This window comes from Nerophis ophidion, linkage group LG13, assembly GCF_033978795.1.
Source record: "Nerophis ophidion isolate RoL-2023_Sa linkage group LG13, RoL_Noph_v1.0, whole genome shotgun sequence".
Lineage (NCBI taxonomy): Eukaryota > Metazoa > Chordata > Actinopteri > Syngnathiformes > Syngnathidae > Nerophis > Nerophis ophidion.
In genome coordinates, this window is record NC_084623.1 from 27,892,390 (window position 1) to 27,912,209 (window position 19,820).

Sequence of the window (19,820 nt, forward strand, 5' to 3'; positions counted from 1 at the left end):
TCTTTGGAAGTGGGAGGAAGACGGAGTACCCGGAGAGAACCCACGCATTCACGGGGAGAACATGCAAACTCCACACAGAAAGATCCCTAGCCTGGATTTGAACCCAGGACTGCAGGAACTTCGTATTGTGTTCTGTAGCCTATGTTTAAAAATATAACAAAGAAAATATCAACTTAAATGTGCAAACAAAAAGAAAATAAATAGGCTACCTTAAATAAAACAAAACAAATATTAAACCAAGTGCCAGAAATGCCAACATAAAAACTAACATTTCTGTAGCTTACATTTAAAAATATAAAAATGGAAATTTCAACTTAAATATGCAATAAAAGTTTTATGTGTTGAGATAATGGGGACGGGGCGCGTGTGTGTATTTGTTTTCATGTGGCTTTGAGTCAACATTAGCCGTTAGCTTGGAGAATGAATGGAGAAAGGATGCCAATGGCATGAAACATATCCCCGCCACGGGAGGAGAATCACTCGCGGCATTGGGGCAAGCAGAGCAGAGAGCGAGTGCGTTGTCGTTCACTGAGTGATTCATATCGTTAATCCGTGTTGAACGAATCGTTCGCTTATTCCCTCCCCCCGCCCACATGAGGAGTAGCTGGCTGCGTCGTTCGCCGACTTCAAGGGTTCAGTGAGTCACAGAATGCGCCAGTTCCACTCATAACGGCATGGTCGCGGCGGAGCTCAACTGAAATGAGAAAGGAACGAATCAGTTCATAAAGTGATTCGGTTCAGTACATTCACTCAAAAGATTTGTTCGTTTGAACGAATCGTTCGCGAACAACACAACACTATCCAGAACTCGCTGCAGTGTGCTCAGACAACCAATAGGTATTATCTCTTAGCAGACAATACTGTATCATCTCTTTCTGTTTCAGACTTATCAGGTCTTATTAGGTCGGTAGTGCATTCTTCACGTAATCTTCACTCACGCTTAAAGTAAAGGATGACGCAAAAATATAGTGTTACTAAGTGTATCTACACACTTGTTTATTGTTTGTTGTTATGCCTGTGAATTAATCTCATTCACCCAAGTTATTGTCTTTTTAGAGCATAAAATTGATTGGCAGCACAGTGGAACAGGGGTTAGTGCATGTACCTCACAATAAGAAGGTCTTGAGTAGTCCTGAATTCAATCCTGGGCTCGGGATCATTCTGTGTGGAGTTTGCATGTTCTCCCTGTGACTGCGTGCATTCCCTCTGGGTACTCCGGCTTCCTCCCACCTCCAAAAACATGCACTTGGGGATATGTTGATTGCCAACACCAAATTGGCTTTAGTATGTGAATGTGAGTGTGAATGTGGTCTGTCTATCTGTGTTGGCCCTGTGATGAGGTGACGATGATGATTTGTCCAGGGTGTACACCGCCTTCCGCCCAATTGCAGCTGAGATAGGCTCCAGCACCCCCTGCGACTCCAAAAGGGACAAGCGGTAGGAAATGGATGGATGGGATGGAGAATTGATTGCAACTGGATTTGTTCAGATTGTCTTAGAAGTTGTGTTTGTGGATATCTCCCAGAGGCTTTAAAAACCAACGGTTATGCTCTGTAGTCTAAACAGGTTCATAGGAAAGTAACATAGTTTTTATATGTTCCGGAAATTTGGTAAAGCGACACATCCAGTTTGGAGGTCACATCACTGGATTACCTCTTTTTTACTTACACCTTTTTCTATCTCCTGTTTTAACTCCTGCTAATTTTGAGCTTTTCTTTTGTTTTCATAAACATGTTATTGTCACTTGGGAATGTGTTATCAATCACAGCTGCCATCTTGCACCGACAAGTTGAATGGCCATTATGACTTTATGAGTCAATCTTGAGCATCTTTGAAGATGTCATCCATTGTAACCTTAGACCTTCCAGTTCATATCCTTTTCACCGAGGCAATACCTCGCTTCATTTTACATCCTGCTCCTATATGCTCCACTATCTCACGGGCATGTTTGTTCAGTCACTAGTAATGCTAGGCCCTGTTTTTTATTTATTCTCTGCATATTGTGTGTGCGGGCTGTCTTTCAGAACAGCCTTTTCCATCCAGCCACTGGTAGGACTTGCTCATTTAGAGCCTGTGCATAACAGAAGTGGAGACAGAGCATGTCCTTTCTGTATGGTAGAGCGACCGTGCCAGCAACTTGAGAGTTGCAGGTTCAATCCCCGCTTCTGCCATCCTAGTCACTGCCGTTGTGTCCTTGGGCAAGACACTTTACCCACCTGCTCCCAGTGCCACCCACGCTGGTTTAAAAATATAACTTAGATATTGGGTTTCACTATATAAAGCGCTTTGAGTCACTAGAGAAAAGCGCTATATAAGTATAATTCACTTCACTTCACAAGTAATGTGACTTTTGATGTTCATCTGTACAACCAGCTAAAAATCAGAATCCATTTGTGTGGAATTAATTCCCAGGCATTCTTGGAGGTGATCCAGGCAGTGCACAAGTAGTTTTTTGGGTCTTCCCGTCCTGAGCTACTGCATGGTCACCAACCAGTTGCTTCTTGGCTCCTAGTGTCATTACCTACTCCTTTTGTGAGCCTCTCTTATGCACCTATTGATCTTAGCTGTAACCGCCCCATTTTTTGGCGCCAAGCCCTTTTCAGCCTTGTGATGACTTTTGTTTGTACTGCCAGGCGCCCAGGAGTGCATTCAGTTTTCTTAGCAGCAGGTGTAGCTCATGTCTAGGCCTGGTGTTTCCCAGCTTTTTATACTTTATTTCTCAGATGGCTGCCTTTTCTTTTAGGTCCACTATACACAAAGCATTGGTGTTATGTGGTACCTTCTTCTTTTTCTCAGGTTTTTCCAGTAATCGTCCCAGCATTTGGCAGACCGGTTCATAGAAAATCCCCCTTTCAGTTACAATGCACTGTGGATAGTTGAGTGGCGAAACAAACTGTTCTACTTTTCTTATGTAACGCTTTAGATAAGCACCCAGAATGTTGGGCATTTGTTTGTTTGTCACTCTAAAATGTTAACTCTCAATCTTATAGGTTGATGTTTTTTTTCCTTCAGCCTAATAACAGCACTCGTAACTTATATCGATCACATTGCTTCTCATTCATGCACTGACGATGCAGCAGCAGGAACAACTCAGGGCTCTTTATCTTGTAAAATGGTCACTTTAAAAGTGAGGATTAAACCAACAACCTTCGGTTTAGGAAACAATCAATCTCCCACGAGACTTATGTTTTTCATTCATTTTAAAATAAGAATGGAATAGAGTATTAAGTGAAAAAACCGTGTTAACAATAGCTATGAAACAGAATAGGGATAGGATTGAATAAGATCAGCTTCTTTAAAGGCCTTTTTGTTCAAATGTGAAACAGTAAACATGTGTGTTAACATATTGTAACTTAAATGGGTTGTACTTGTATAGCGCTTTTCTACCCCTTTTTAAGGAGCCTAAAGCGCTTTGACAGTATTTTCCACATTCGCCCATTCACACACACATTTACACACTGACGGCGACTTAATTAGGATTGTACGGTATCGCGGTTCTATTGAATAAAAACCGGTACTATACTCTGTTTGAAAAGTACCAGTTCATCTTTTATTTTATTTTTTTTGCGGGCATGGCGGTGAGTCGTCGTCACGTCGGGACATTGCTGGTTTTACGAGCAGAGGAGCATGTTCGGCAGCGCACAATCACAAATTACTTAAAGGCAGACACGGTGTGTAGACAGAAAAGAGAGAATCGACGCATTTTGGCTTACAAAATAACAATGAAGGTAAAGCTTTAACACTGAAATGCCGCTCAGCAAAAGGGGCTTTAAACCATGGCTAGCTGGTTAGCGACTAACGTCCATCAGCAGACGACAGAGTTTGGCAATGTACTTCTAAATCACTAATCCTGGCCTCCATGGCGACAAATAAAGTAAGTTTCTTAAAAGTATCATCCCTGCAGGACAAGGAATAGCTAAAAATGCTTCACTACACACCGTAGGAGGATACAGTAGCTCACCGGCGTGCCCACTAACAAAAGATAGCTCTCCTGAATGCAAACAAATGCCATGGGTGTATTTGCATCTTACATCCGCTGTAATAATACCAACTACAATATCGTATCTAGTCGATACGACTATGATTGATATTTTTCATTGTCACAAAATCTTTTTTCATTTTTTAAAATTCATATTATGTTTATAAACTCAGGAAATGCGTCCCTGGACAGATGAGGACTTTGAATATGACAAATGTGTGATCCTGTAACTACTTGGTATTGAATCGATACCTAAATTTGTGGTATAATCCAAAACTAATGTAAGTGAACCAGTGGATTAATGTTACTGTGTATGTCAGCAGCCAAATTAGGAGCCTTAGATTGCTTACCTACTACAAAAAGACAAGTTGTCTCGTATGTTCACTATTTTATTCAAGGCCAAAACTGTTCTTTGATTGCAATGAGAAACATGTTTCATATACCGTTAGATTTGTTGTTAAAATAAAGCCAATAATGCAATTTTTTCGTTTTTCCCTTTATTTAGAAAAGTATCGAAATACATTTTGGTACCAGTACCAAAATATTGGTACCGGGACAACTCTAAACTTAATGTATGTTTAAAATAAACTAACGCCATAATCATTATGAGAAAACAAACTTTTACAGTTTAGCTGGAGTTATGTTTAACATCCACTTTTTGACAATATAGTGACACAAAAGATGCTGTGTTGTCTGAGGGTGTATGAAGGTAAAAGGTACCATGAACATCATCAAATTGGAAATACCGTTACAACTAACAATGACTAAAATGTCAGGCTGTTACGCACTCAAATATGCACACAGTCGTTGTGTTGTGCAGTTTTGTGCTAAAAAAGAAAAAAAAAATGATTATTATTTTTAAAGTAAAATGTATTTGCTACTGTCTCTTTCACCAACTCTGCACCCTTGTTTACTCCCACACTCCGCAAGTTAAAAACAAAGAGACGCCAACTTGAACGTCTTTACAAAAAAACTGGTCTCACTGTACACAAGGACATGTACATCCAACGCCTTCAACATTACAAACTCTGCCTAAACAACACCAAATCATCCTACTCCACAACTTTAATCAGTTGTAATGAAGGCAACTCCAAGACACTTTTTTCTATTCTTGGAAAAATTTCAAATCCTCTGCACTCACTTCCCTCTCATATGGCCTCAACTTATTTTTGTTGTTCCCTTATGCAATTTTTTATTTCCAAAATCACCCAGATTCACCAACAACTTCCTTCTTCTTCTTCTCCTCAACCCCAGTTCACCGCCCCTGCCTCCCCCATCCATTCATTTTCTAGTTTTTCACTGTCTTCTCAGTTGGACATCACTGCACATATCTGTGGATCCAAGCCATCCACCTGTCTTTTAGATCCCCTCCCTACTGCTTTGGTGAAAGTCTGCCGCGCCTCACTGATCCACCTCATCACCAAGATCATCCATTCTTCTCTCACTAGTGGAATTGTTTTCTCTGCTTTCAAAACAGCAACCATAACACCAATGTTGAAAAAAACAGGCTCAGATCCAAATAATTGTAATAATTTTCGTCAAATTTCAAATCTGCCATCCATCTCAAAATTCCTTGAAAAAACAGTCTCCTCCCAACTTCACTCCCACCTACTGTTAAATAACCTATGTGAACAACTCCAGTCTGGTTTCCGCCCCCTGCACAGCACTGAAACAGCACTAGTAAAAATCACAAACGATCTCCTCCTGGCAGCTGATTCTGGTCTTCTCACTATCCTAATCCTCTTAGATCTCACTGCAGCCTTTGACACCATTCCACACACTGTCCTCCTCCATAGATTGCACAGTATTGGCATCACAAGCACACCCCTTCACTGGTATAGATCATATCTCTCCAACCGCACTCAGTTTGTTCAACTCCGTTCATTTAAAAGCAAATGGCGCACGACTAAACTTGAGGTGCACCATCAAGCATGGAGTGATGGTTTAATAACTTATAAACGCATGCTTACCTCAGCTAAAGCCAAATAATACTCAAATCTCATCCACCGTAATAAAAACGATCCTAAATTTTTGTTTAGTACGGTAGCCTCGCTAACCCAACAAGGGACCCCTTCCAGTAGCTCAACCCACTCAGCTGATGACTTTATGCAATTCTTTAGTAAGAAAATTGAAGTCATTAGAAAGGAGATTAAAGACAATGCGTCCCAGCTACAACGGGGTTCTATTAACACTGATACGATGGTATATACGGCGGATACTGCCCTCCAAAATAGTTTCTCTCGTTTTGAGGAAATAACATTAGAGGAATTGTTACAACGTGTAAATGGAATAAAACAGACAACATGTTTACTTGACCCTCTTCCTGGGAAACTGATCAAGGAGCTCTTTGTATTATTAGGTCCATCAGTGCTAAATATTATAAACTTATCACTCTCCTCGGGCACTGTTCCCCTAGCATTCAAAAAAGCGGTTATTCATCCTCTTCTTAAAAGACCTAACCTCGATCCTGACCTCATGGTAAACACCTTCCCTTTATTTCAAAAATCCTTGAAAAAATTGTTGCGGAGCAGTTAAATGAACACTTAGCGTCTAACAATCTATGTGAAACCTTTCAATCCGGTTTCAGGGCAAATCACTCCACGGAGACAGCCCTCGCAGAAATGACTAATGATCTATTGCTAACGATGGATTCTGATGCGTAATCTATGTTGCTGCTCCTCGATCTTAGCGCTGCTTTCGATACCGTCGATCATAATATTTTATTAGAACGTATCAAAACACGAATTGGTATGTCAGACTTAGCCCTGTCTTGGTTTAACTCTTATCTTACTGATAGGATGCAGTGTGTCTCCCATAACAATGTGACCTCGGACTACGTTAAGGTAACGTGTGGAGTTCCCCAGAGTTCGGTCCTTGGCCCTGCACTCTTCAGCATCTACATGCTGCCGCTAGGTGACATCATACGCAAATACGGTATTAACTTTCACTGTTATGCTGATGACACCCAACTCTACATGCCCCTAAAGCTGACCAACACGCCGGATTGTAGTCAGCTGGAGGCGTGTCTTAATGAAATTAAACAATGGATGTCCGCTAACTTTTTGCAACTCAACGCCAAAAAAACGGAAATGCTGATTATCGGTCCTGCTAGACACCGAACTCTATTTAATAATACAACTCTAACATTTGACAACCAAACAATTAAACAAGGCGACGCGGTAAAGAATCTGGGTATTATCTTCGACCCAACTCTCTCCTTTGAGGCACACATTAAAAGCGTTACTAAAACGGCCTTCTTTCATCTCCGTAATATCGCTAAAATTCGCTCCATTCTGTCCACTAAAGACGCTGAGATCATTATCCATGCGTTTGTTACGTCTCGCCTCGACTACTGTAGCGTATTATTTTCGGGTCTCCCCATGTCTAGCATTAAAAGATTACAGTTGGTACAAAATGCGGCTGCTAGACTTTTGACAAGAACAAGAAAGTTTGATCACATTACGCCTGTACTGGCTCACCTGCACTGGCTTCCTGTGCACTTAAGATGTGACTTTAAGGTTTTACTACTTACGTATAAAATACTACACGGTCTAGCTCCATCCTATCTTGCCGATTGTATTGCACCATATGTCCCGGCAAGAAATCTGCGTTCAAAGGACTCCGGCTTGTTAGTGATTCCCAAAGCCCAAAAAAAGTCTGCGGGCTATAGAGCGTTTTCCATTCGGGCTCCAGTACTCTGGAATGCCCTCCCGGTAACAGTTCGAGATGCCACCTCAGTAGAAGCATTTAAGTCTCACCTTAAAACTCATTTGTATACTCTAGCCTTTAAATAGACTCCCTTTTTAGACCAGTTGATCTGCCGTTTCTTTCCTTTTTCTTCTATGTCCCACTCTCCCTTGTGGAGGGGGTCCGGTCCGATCCGGTGGCCATGTACTGCTTGCCTGTGTATCGGCTGGGGACATCTCTGCGATGCCGATCCGCCTCCGCTTGGGATGGTTTCCAGCTGGCTCCGCTGTGAACGGGACTCTCGCTGCTGTGTTGGATCCGCTTTGGACTGGACTCTCGCGACTGTGTTGGATCCATTGTGGATTGAACTTTCACAGTATCATGTTAGACCCGCTCGACATCCATTGCTTTCCTCCTCTCCAAGGTTATCATAGTCATCATTGTCACCGACGTCCCACTGGGTCATTATTGTCACCGATGTCCCACTGGGTGTGAGTTTTCCTTGCGTGGGCCTACCGAGGATGTCGTGGTTGTTTGTGCAGCCCTTTGAGACACTAGTGATTTAGGGCTATATAAGTAAACATTGATTGATTGATTTAAATCCCCTATGTCTTCCATTTCCTCTGGTGTCCCCCAGGGCTCTGTTCTCGGTCCCTTGCTTTTCATCATTTACATTTTTCCCCTTGGCAATATTTTCCATAAATTTAAAATACATTTTCACTGTTATGCGGATGACACCCAGCTAGCTCTACATTTCAACCAAACCAACTGCCTCTCTTCCTCCCTTACAGACTGCCTCAGTGAACTCAAGCAGTGGTTCTCATCCAATTTCCTTCAACTTAATAGTAATAAAACTGAAATCCTACTTGTAGGTACAAAAACCACACTCGCCAAAACCAACAGCTTGTCCGTTACTCTCTGCAATTCCTCTTTCTCCCCCTACTCCCAAGTCAAGAGTCTGGGTGTCATCCTCGACAGCACACTCTCCTTTCAAGTTCACATAAACAGCATTACCCGGTCTGCTTACTTTCATTTATGGAACATTAATCGTCTTCGCCCATCTCTTACCCCACATACTGCTGCCATATTAGTCCATAGCCTGGTCACCTCTCGCCTGGTCTATTGCAACTCTCCTGTTTAGTCTCCCTCACAAGTCACTTCACAAACTTCAGCTTCTCCAGAACTCTGCAGCCCGGATAATCACCAGAGCCCCTTCAATCCAGGACATCACCCCTGTTCTGCAGCAACTTCACTGGCTAGCCATCAAACATTGTATTCACTTTAAAATAATTCTCCTCACTTTCAAAGCCATCCATAACCTCTCTCTGACCTGATCCATGTCGCCACGCCCTCACGTTCCCTAAGATCCTCTTCATCCATCCATCTCACTGTCTCCTTATTTAAACTGTCCACCATGGGTGCCCGAGCTTACAGGCGCTCTGCCCCACATCCTTGGAACTCATTACCACCAGACCTTCGCAACTTGGACTATCCCTCTTGAAGGTCAAGACTCAAAACACACCTATTCCAGACTGCTTATTCTTTGTAATCATCTTATCTTATCTATCTTTGTTGTTATTATTGTTGTTTTTATCCAATTTGATTTTATTGTTTTGATTTTGTACGGTGTCCTTGAGTGCCCAGAAAGGCGCCTTATAAATAAAATGTATTATTATTATTTGTTATTATTATTATTGACTTGATGTGTTTTTTTATGTTCTTTATATGCATCACTATAGTTATCCTAACCTTTGGTTACTTTACACAAGCGGTTTTTCAAATAAACATTAAATCTGATGTTCTTTCCTTGGCTTTGTTGACATTCACATGCTTAACATAGGATGCATTTTAAGTGTTATTCCTTTGATGCTAATTATGTTGATTATCTGTGTTAAATTTGTGTTATAAACCAACACAAGTTTAGGGTTAGGTTTAAGTAGCAAAAAGTAAAAGCTTTTTTCTCTCTTTTCTTCAGCCGAGTCACAGGGCCCCAAAAAGGACATCGTCTTTCTGGTTGATGGATCTGATGGTGTTGGACGAGAATTCCCTATCATCCAGGAGTTTATCCGTAGAGTTGTGGAGAGTCTCAATGTGGCTGAAAATAAGATCCGGATTGGTGTGGTGCAGTTTGGTGATTATGCACAGGCTGACATGTATCTGAACACGCATCCAACCAAAGAAGGAGTTTTGAATGCTGTCAGAGGAATCAGGCAGCGAGGAGGAAGACAGCGCAACCTGGGCCAGGCCTTGAAGTTTGTCAGTGATGATGTTCTGACTGCTGCACGAGGTAGCAGGAAACAAGAGGGTGTACCCCAGTTTCTGATTGTTGTTTCCAGTGGGTCTTCCACAGATGATGTCAGACGTTCAGCATCTTCCCTGAAACAAGCAAGAATTCTTCCGTTTAGCATTGGAACAACAGATGTAAATCCCAAGGAGCTCCAAATGGTGTCCTACACACCCAACTTTGCCTACACTGTAGATGATCTTCCAGGATTATATACGGTACAAGAAAACTTAATCACCACTCTCACTGAATTATCCGATGACGACATCACCAGGATGATTCCAGTTTTTCCAGACTACGATGGTACCTATACTTTTAAAACATCTACCTGTACATTATGAAATCAAGTTTTATGTATTGAGTGCCATGCGTATGTTATTGGAGACTCCAAATTGTCCAGCCCGGGGTGTAACCCACCCCTCACCCAATTAAGCTGACATAGGCTTCAGCTCACTGACGGCGCTAAATAGGACAAGCAAACGAAAATAATTGAATTCATGAATGAATTGATGAATATTGTTTTTGGCTTTATACTTGCTAAAACATGTATTGACATTGTGATTTCACATAGCTACATTTTGAAATGTGTAATCCGTAATCATACCCGGTTTCCTTTTTTCCATACAGCAATTGTACCAGCAGTCACTGGTGGAGAAAAGAGGGATGTTGTGTTTCTCATTGATGGTTCAAGTGCGGCACGAAACGACTTTCCTTCCATCCGTGAAATGATACAAAGAGTTGTGGAGAAGCTAGATGTTGGACTGGATAACGTCAGAATTTCAGTTGTACAGTATAGTGATGATGCGACAGTAGAGTTTCTCTTAAATGAATATTCCACCAAGGAGGAAGTACGCCAGGCTGTGACACGACTTCGAAGCATTGGAGGAAATCGTCTTAATACAGGTCGTGCTCTTGAGTGGGTCTCCAGAAATATCTACCAAAGGTCAGCAGGAAGTCGCATCGAAGATGGAGTGCCACAGTTCCTCATTTTAGTTACCGGTGGAAAATCTACGGATGATGTGTCTACTCCAGCTGACCAACTAAAGAGAAACAACATAGCACCCATTGCCATTGGCTCAAGAAATTCAGACCCAGATCAACTAAGGCAGATTTCCATGACGCCTGAGCTGGCTTACACAGTTGACAGTTTCCAGCAGCTTCCCGCGGTGGAGCAGCGGCTCATTGATTCAGTCAAAACAATATCAACTTCTGATATCATCGGTAGCTATACACCTCCAAATGTAGACCTTGGTAAGTTAAATCATTAGCTATCAATATCACTTTTTCATTCAACAGAAAAATTTTTTCAAACAATAATTACTGTAAAGTATTCCAGTAAATATGACTTGCTCTGTAATGGTTTCAGGTAAACTGTAAGTGTTGCTAACATCATCCTCATTAAAACAAAATTAATTAAGATGTCAAATTGTTATATCATGGACACTGTAAATCCAAGATGTATCAAATGTTTCATTCATACCGAATCTTTGTTATACTGTATAAACATGTACAGTTTGTACTTTATTTAAAGATAAAGCTGATATTGCATGTATGCGCAATTGCACTCAAAAATTTTGAAGCCCCCTACATTTCCAGTATTTACAATATATAGAAACTTTCACTAATTGAACAATTTTAAAAGGGATGGTAATATTAGTTGCTGGTGTTGGGCGCTTCAAACACAATATGAGAGGTTTAGAGATGCGCCCATGGGTACACTGTATCTGTGGACCCATCAACCATAACACACAGCAAATCATATTTGCATGCCCCGTATTCAGCCCACCAGAAAAGCTCAAGCATCCACTTGGATACAGTCTGCCGGTTGCGAGGGCTGAACCAAGCTGTGTAAATATCTCACATTCAATAACTTAGTGTTGTGCAATTGAAATGTTTTTTTTATTGTTCATTGCCAACTCCTGAAAGTTTATAAACAAACGGTACAGTGGCCAATTAATAATTTTGAGTTCAACCGTGTTGTAGCTACATGTATATTTTGTCAAAAAGAACTAAATAAATGTGTGTACAGTATGACAAATCAAACAATATATAGAGGTAATTCAGTGAACTAAATTGACCAGTTAAACCCCCAAACCCTAATCCTTACCATAATTTTAGACTATATAGTGCGCCTAAATATAAACCTCACCCACTTAATTTTTTTGCACATTTTATTTTGTACATATATAGGCCACGCACATTTGAAACATAAAATATTTATACAAGCACTTGTGTTTATTTACAAATGCACAAGAGACAGTGCTTGTCCATACATCCATCCATCCATTTTCTACCGCTTATTCCCTTTTGGGGTCGCGGGGGGCGCTGGCGCCTATTACAGTTTTCTGATTTAACAGTTTCATGGCTCCACCATTATCTGTTCGGCAATTGGTCTGACTTGGAAAAGGGCTAAACATTTTAGATGCTTTAATACTTTTGACTATAACTCAAATTAGTAATTAAAAAAGCTAAATAAAATCTAATTTCTTTTTTTGTTTACTTTACAGGTAATTTAGACCTTGGAAAGAAGGACATTATATTCCTCATTGACGGCTCTGACAACACTGGGGCTACGGGTATTGCTCATATCCGTGACTTCATTGTGAACATTGTTCAACAACTGGAAATACAGCCTGACCAAGTGCGTGTGGCCGTTGTCCAATATGCAGACAATGTTAAAACAGAATTCTCTCTCAATTCACATAACAACAAAGCAGCTGTTATCTCAGCTGTCGGAAGACTTCGTCAAATGGGTGGTCGCTCTTCGGATCTGGCTGATGCCATTGAATATGTGATACAGAATGAGCTAAAGCCATCAGCTGGTTTTCGTCCGGTGGATGCCTCCCAGCATCTTGTGGTTCTCACAGGTGGACGTTCTCCCCAAGATGTGTCTATCTATGGACCTTTGCTCAAAGGATCCAGGGTCAACTGCATTGGTATTGGAGCAAGTGGGGCAGACACAAGGCAGTTAGCCCAAATTTCAACCACGTCAGAAGATGTCCTTCGAGTTCCTACGTTCCCAGGCCTACCAGCAATCAAAGACAGGTTCATTTCAAGATTGAGTGGAAACCTCCTTGTGAAACCAACCATAGATGAGAGTCCCAGTGAGTGCTGTTGAAATGAATACAATTTTATGACATGTTGTACCTTCTTACATCATGAATGTAATAACTGCTACTAACTCTATTCTGTCATCATCAACACACTTTTCCAGCACAAGAATTGCCTGCACCCAAGAAGGCTGATATCGTGTTTTTGGTGGATGGTTCTATGAACTTGGGCAGAGATAATTTCAATGAAGTGATGGCATTTGTCAGCAACCTAATAGATTTGTTCTTCAATGATCGAGACAACCTAAGGATTGGACTGGCTCATTATGGCACAGATGTGACCGATGTCTTCTACCTCAACACCCACAAAAACAAGCAGGACATTGTTAGTGCCATTGAACAAGCAGAATACAAAGGGGGCCGAAAAATCAACACTGGTGCTGCCATTCAGCACGTTCAGAATGTCCACTTCTCCAAAGAACGCGGCAGTCGAAAAGATGAAGGCACACCTCAAATCCTAATGGTTTTCACAGGAGGACGGTCATCTGATGACGTAAAATCAGCAGCGCTTGGTTTGAAGAATAGCGGTGTGAGAGTATATGCTGTGGGGGTGGGTGACACTGGGAACGATTTAGAAAACCTTGCAAGTGATTCTTCAACGGTAGCTCGGGCCAGAACCTTTCAGGAGCTTTCAGAGCTCACTGAGCAAATCCTGGGGACACTGGATGATGAAATGGAGGGGAAGCTGTGTGTAGGAGTACAAGATGTTGCTAAAAGTAAGACGCATTTTTAAATGATTTTTTGTGGAATACATTCCCAAATAGTTTTGCACAACAGTCATAGCAACAATTATTTTAAAATGTTTTAAAATATTCACAGTTTTGTTTTTATTTTTGTACCATTTCCAGTCTGCAACCTTGAGGTGTTGGTGGGCTTTGATGTTTCTGCACAGAATATCTTCAGTGCTCAAACCAACCTCCAGAGCAAGATGAGCGCTATTCTGCAGAGGATCTCCAAAATGTCAACAATCAGTTGTTCTTCTGGGCAGATCCCCTCCATCCAAATTGGCATGCTGGCCATCGACTCTGCCGGACAGCCTGTCCAGTTGGATTTCACTGACAATTCTGACAAGCTATTTGATGACTTTAGAGCTCTTAGAACTCGCGGCCCATTTGTCCTTACCAGCAAGACCATCTCAGCTTACACTGACAGATTCAGAACCAGACAAGATAATGCTGTCAAGGTTTGTATATAAGATAATCCTGATCACGTTACGGTAGGGCTTTCCAAAAGGGTTTCCGCACAACGCATAAGATCATGCTTTGCATGGGAATCAAGTAAATTCTTTACTCAATTAAGTACAGATTAATGTATAACTTTTATTTTGTGTTGGTCTATTCAAATAAAAGTTTGAGCTGTTAATATATATGTAACAAAATCAGCAGGGGATCAAATACTCATGATCTCCACTGTCATTACTGGAGACGATTAATAGTGTTTTATTTTTCTCCCTTCAAGGTTGTTATTCACCTAACTGATGGTCTGGATTCGCCCTATTCTGAATTAAAAAGACGAGTTGAAGAGCTCCGACAATCAGGTGATTATTTGTAAAATGTTAAATTCCGTGAAATCATCATAACAGATTCATCAGAAAATATAAATATTATGTCTACCATCAGGTGTCAGCAGTTTCATCCTTGTTGGGCTCGAGCGGGTGCTCAAATTTGAGGAAGCTGCTTTACTGGAATTTGGTCGGGGCTTCAGGTACACCAGACCTCTACGACTTAATGTCCTGGACTTGGACTATGAGCTCATGGAGCAACTCGTAAGTTTAACTAATCTGTAACTTAAATAAGTCACATAATGAAATCAAATAAGGAGATCACGGGTGGGAATCTGAAATTTTTGAAATTTAAATGATCTCCCTTGGTTTCCTCTGTTGTTTTGGCTGTCTCGTGCTATGTCTTTCTATGAGTTTGAACTAACTTGCATTGTTTCCTGCCAACATGGCGTTGTTTTAATTTCACGTGGTGAATACTGGAATGCATGATGTCATGTCCCACAGGAACTGAAAGTGATATAATAATTACAGCTCTAACTTACTTTATTATAAATTTGTATCCAAAATCAGATGAGAAGGCGCGTGCTGAACAAGTTGAATACAAACTGGTAATGGCCAATTGTGCAAATTAAATGATCACGTCATTTGTCAACTTTTAGGACTGCCATTAGATACTTTCCTTGTGTGGGTGTTGGCAACACTAACGTGTGTGTGTTTGTGTGCGCTGTTGATGTTGTCGTGCTTTTGGCGTCCTGTAACCTGGTCCTTAGCAGCGTCTCCCTGGTTAGTTTAGCTTCCAATACGTGGTGTCCTGTGGAGAATTCCGTGGTAGACTTTGCTTCAAATATAAGGCTTGTGAGGACTATGCTTTGGAATGCCACCACAAGAGTCCCAACAATGGAGTCCAAAAAATATAAACTTTTTTTGTTGTGTAGGACAATATTGCAGAGAGAGAATGCTGTGGAGTACCATGCAAGTGTACAGGTGCAAGAGGAGATCGAGGGTCTGTAGGACTTTCTGGACTTAAGGTAACCATTGGTCCAAATGAGAACATTTAATTACAAAACCTGTGCTTATAAATTGTTTCGTTTTTGTAGGGTGGTCCAGGAGCTGCCGGAAGCCAGGGCCATCCGGGAGATGAGGGTGGACCGGTAGGTGGTATTCTGCCTTGGCATATGGTCTCCATAAAAACTCTTACTAAAGCTGTAAAGCTTTGGATTTAATGCACCTACACAGAAAAATTATTTTAAGTATTTGCATGCAAATGATTTAAGTAAAATTTAATGCTGCAATATCAAGTAACACTCACCAGTATCAAGTAAATTCTTCTTACCATATAACATAACAGTTGTGAAAATATTAAGTAACAGTTACTTAATTACATCCAAGTTTTAAGTTTTATTTTTTTAAACAAACTAAGTAAAGTGTACTTGTTTTTGATCGGCAGGAACATCATTTTACTCAAAGTTTTAAGTAAGTTTTATATACCGTATTTCCTTGAATAGCCGTCGGAGCGCTAATTATTTTACAACCTCTTCCCACTCCTGCACTCAATGGCCTGCAGTATAAAATTGAGTATAATATAAAAGTCTTTAATAATAATTCACTCTATGGCCACGGCCCGGTGGTTTCGGACCACTGCTCTTCAGCATATCATCCCAAACCATGCTGTCTGCGTGCCGGAAGGACGCATGCGTATCGCTATTTCTGGTACGTGATTGCCATGCATACTTGGTCAACAGCCATACCTTTTACACTGATGGTTGTGATTTAAACAACTTTAACATTCTTACTAATATGCGCCACACTATGTGAACCCACACTAAACAGATTTCTGGAGAACTTCGACTCTGTAACACATTATAAACGCAAGATAAGAATTACCCATAATGCCACCTTGCAGTGCTCTGTGAAGTGATCCTGACGGCCGGAGTAGAGCCAGTCGGCCAGAGCCTGTTGTGCTGTGCGCATGCGTCGTTGTGCATGCGTTTCAAAACACTAGATTTTCAGAGTAAAGTTTATGTAATATTTTTAGGTTTATGTACGTACAATTATTAAACATTTATATTGTAAAACTTACTCTTCCCCCACAATTCATGTATTACGTTAATAAAATGTTTATTTTACTTAAGAAACTCTAGTTCTTACTGAAAGTTAAAAATATTAGGTATAAATTATGACAGTTACTCTAATAGAGTTTACAGCACCAAAAAGTCACTTTTTTCAGTGTATGAAACTTTTCTATGAATTATTCCCTTTCTTTATTTTCATGTGTCAGCATATTTATTCTCCTTCTCTAACAGGGAGAGAGAGGTCCTCCTGGTGTGAATGGAACTCAGGGATTCCAAGGGTGTCCTGGACAGAGAGGTTTCAAGGTAAACATCGATTAACTTAAACGTTTATATTTAATATAGAGTCAAATATTTGTATTTGACTTTACTATCATGTACTGTATATACTGTATTTTAAAGTAAAGTTCATGTATGAGTCCTATATGTGATATTTCTTCCTTTGCTCAGGGTTCCCGGGGATACTCTGGAGAAAAGGTGATGTCATTTTCTTTTCAGATTGAAATTCTGCTTGTAAAAGGAAGTGAAGGAAGCTAACAAGTCCTTATGTGGTGCAGGGTGAAGCTGGAGAGATTGGCCTGGATGGCATTAATGGTGAAGAGGTGAGGGAGAATTCTGCTATTTTATGATTCATCAGCTTATATTAGTCCAAGAACAACCGTAGTAACTGATGACTTTGCTTCTTTTCAGGGCAACAGTGGCGTGTCTGGACCCTCAGGAGACAGAGGAAATCCTGGCAGAAGAGTAAGTCATGGATTTAGTTATTAAATGCATGATGGCTACAATACAGTATACTCCACATATGACATTTACTTTGTTCTTCTGTGCTCACAGGGTCCTAAAGGTATCAAGGGACAAACAGGAGACAGAGGAGAAACAGGAATCAGAGGAGACCCTGTGAGTTTTCTTGATGTTTTGTTCAATGCAAATAATTGCTATACAAACATACTATCATATAAGTTTCTCCAATGTACCTACAAACTTAATATTTGAATGGGGATTGCAAAGCTGTTTCTAGATAAGAAGCCATAAAACATCTTGGATGTTTTGAACTGGGTCTTTTGCAGTTTGGTCCTGGACTTAAACTCATCAAGTCCCTAAGTGACATACAGGAAGATTTAGGAGAGCTTGTCATGTGACAGTCATGTAAACGCATATGAAGGAGCTAATGAAGCTCATATGCAAAATATTATTTCTTGCCATTCAAGTTCATTTTTAGATTCATTTGAGGTCCTTTCCACCCAATCAGCGCCATTTGCTTGTCATAATTCTCTCAACCCTAAATACACATATTCAACTACTTATAGGCAACTTAGACTTAGACAAACTTTATTGATCCACAAGGGAAATTGTTTCTATATTTTATAGTATATATACAAACGCCGTTTCCATATGAGTTGGGAAATTGTGTTAGATGTAAATATAAACGGAATACAATGATTTTCAAATCCTTTTAACCCATATTCAATTGAATGCACTACAAAGAAAGCATATTTGATGATCAAAGTCATAAACTTTTTTGCAAATAATAATTAACTTAGAATTTCATGGCTGCAACACGTGCCAAAGTAGTTGGGAAAGGGCATGTTCACCACTGTGTTACATCACATTCTCTTTCAACAACACTCATTAAACATTTGGGAACTGAGGAAACTAATTGGAAACTAATTGTTGAAGCTTTGAAAGTGGAATTCTTTCCCATGCTTGTTTTATGTCAAGCTTCAGTCGTTCACCAGTCCGGGTCTCCGCTGTCGTATTTTACGCTTCATAATGCGCCACACATTTTCCATGGGAGACAGGTCTGGACTGCAGGCGGGCCAGGAAAGTACCCACACTCCTTTTTTATGAAGCCACGCTGTTGTGACACGTGCTAAATGTGGCTTGGCATTGTCTTGCTGAAATAGGCCGGGGTGCCCATGAAAAAGACGGCGCTTAGATGGCAGCTTATGTTGTTCCAAAACCTGTATGTACCTTTTAGCATTAATGGTGCCTTCACACATATGTAAGTTACCCATGCCTTGGGCACTAATGCAACCCCATACCATCACAGATGCTGGCTTTTGAACTTTGCGTCGATAACAGCCTGGATGGTTCACTGACACGATGTCGAATATTTCCAAAAAACAATTTGAAATGTGGACTCGTCAGACCACAGAACACTTTTCCACTTTGCATCAGTCCATCTTAGATGACCTCGGCCCCAGAAAAGCCGGCGGCGTTTCTGGATGTTGTTGATAAATGGCTTTCGCTTTGCACTGTAGAGCTTTAACTTGCACTTACAGATGTAGCGACAAACTGTATTTAGTGACAGTGGTTCTCTGAAGTGTTCCTGAGCTCATGTGGTGATATCCTTTAGAGATTGATGTTGGTTTTTGATACATTGCCGTCTGAGGGATGGATGTCATGGTCATTCAATGTTGGTTTCTGGCCATGTCACTTACGTGAAGTGATTTCTCCAGATTATCTGAACCTTCTGATGATATTATGGACCGTAGATGTTGAAATCCCTAAATTTCTTGCAATTGCACTTTGAGAAACGTTGTTCTTAAACTGTTGGACTATTTGCTCAGACAATTGTGAACAAAGAGGTGTACCTCGCCCCATCCTTTCTTGTGAAAGACTGAGCATTTTTTGGGAAGTTGTTTTTATACCCAATCATGGCACCCACCGGTTCCCAATTAGCCTGCACACCTGTGGGATGTTCCAAATTAGTGTTTGATGAGCATTTCTCAACTTTATCAATATTTATTACCACCTTTCCCAACTTCTTTGTCACGTGTTGCTGGCATCAAATTCTAAAGTTAATGATTATTTGCAACAACAAAAAAAAGTTTATTAGTTTGAACATCAAATATGTTGTCTTTGTAGCATATTCAACTGAATATGGGTAAAAAGTGATTTGCAAATCATTGTATTCCGTTTAACACATTTAACACAATTTCCCAACTCATATGGAAACGGGGTTTGTAGAATAGAATAGTACGATGAAGATTACTTGAGTATAGGACTGAAAGTAACAGGACTGATATTTTAGAATAAAAATATTAAATACATGAAATATATAATTCATACTAATAGCAAGTTGTTTGGTTGGTTGGTGTCAGTTTATTTCGAACATGCATAGTTACAATGTAATACATCAGATATTTCCAGTTTCATGACAGCGTGTCCAAAAAGGAGTAGGAAGAAG

The 19,820-nt window shown here is 40.5% G+C and overlaps 1 protein-coding gene across 5 annotated transcripts in view; it reads left to right on the forward strand.

Moving 5' to 3' along the window:
* LOC133564395 (collagen alpha-3(VI) chain-like) overlaps positions 1-19,820 on the forward strand; it is a 135,385-nt gene that overhangs the window by 73,638 nt on the left and 41,927 nt on the right. For all 5 annotated transcript variants that reach the window (XM_061918657.1, XM_061918656.1, XM_061918658.1 and 2 more), the window contains 14 exons: positions 9,642-10,253; positions 10,578-11,201; positions 12,458-13,054; positions 13,165-13,776; positions 13,909-14,243; positions 14,519-14,597; positions 14,680-14,825; positions 15,497-15,589; positions 15,659-15,712; positions 16,865-16,936; positions 17,081-17,107; positions 17,188-17,232; positions 17,321-17,374; positions 17,465-17,527. In XM_061918657.1, the coding sequence (XP_061774641.1) occupies positions 9,642-10,253; positions 10,578-11,201; positions 12,458-13,054; positions 13,165-13,776; positions 13,909-14,243; positions 14,519-14,597; positions 14,680-14,825; positions 15,497-15,589; positions 15,659-15,712; positions 16,865-16,936; positions 17,081-17,107; positions 17,188-17,232; positions 17,321-17,374; positions 17,465-17,527 (3,413 nt within the window). The remainder of the gene's footprint in view (positions 1-9,641; positions 10,254-10,577; positions 11,202-12,457; positions 13,055-13,164; positions 13,777-13,908; positions 14,244-14,518; positions 14,598-14,679; positions 14,826-15,496; positions 15,590-15,658; positions 15,713-16,864; positions 16,937-17,080; positions 17,108-17,187; positions 17,233-17,320; positions 17,375-17,464; positions 17,528-19,820) is intronic.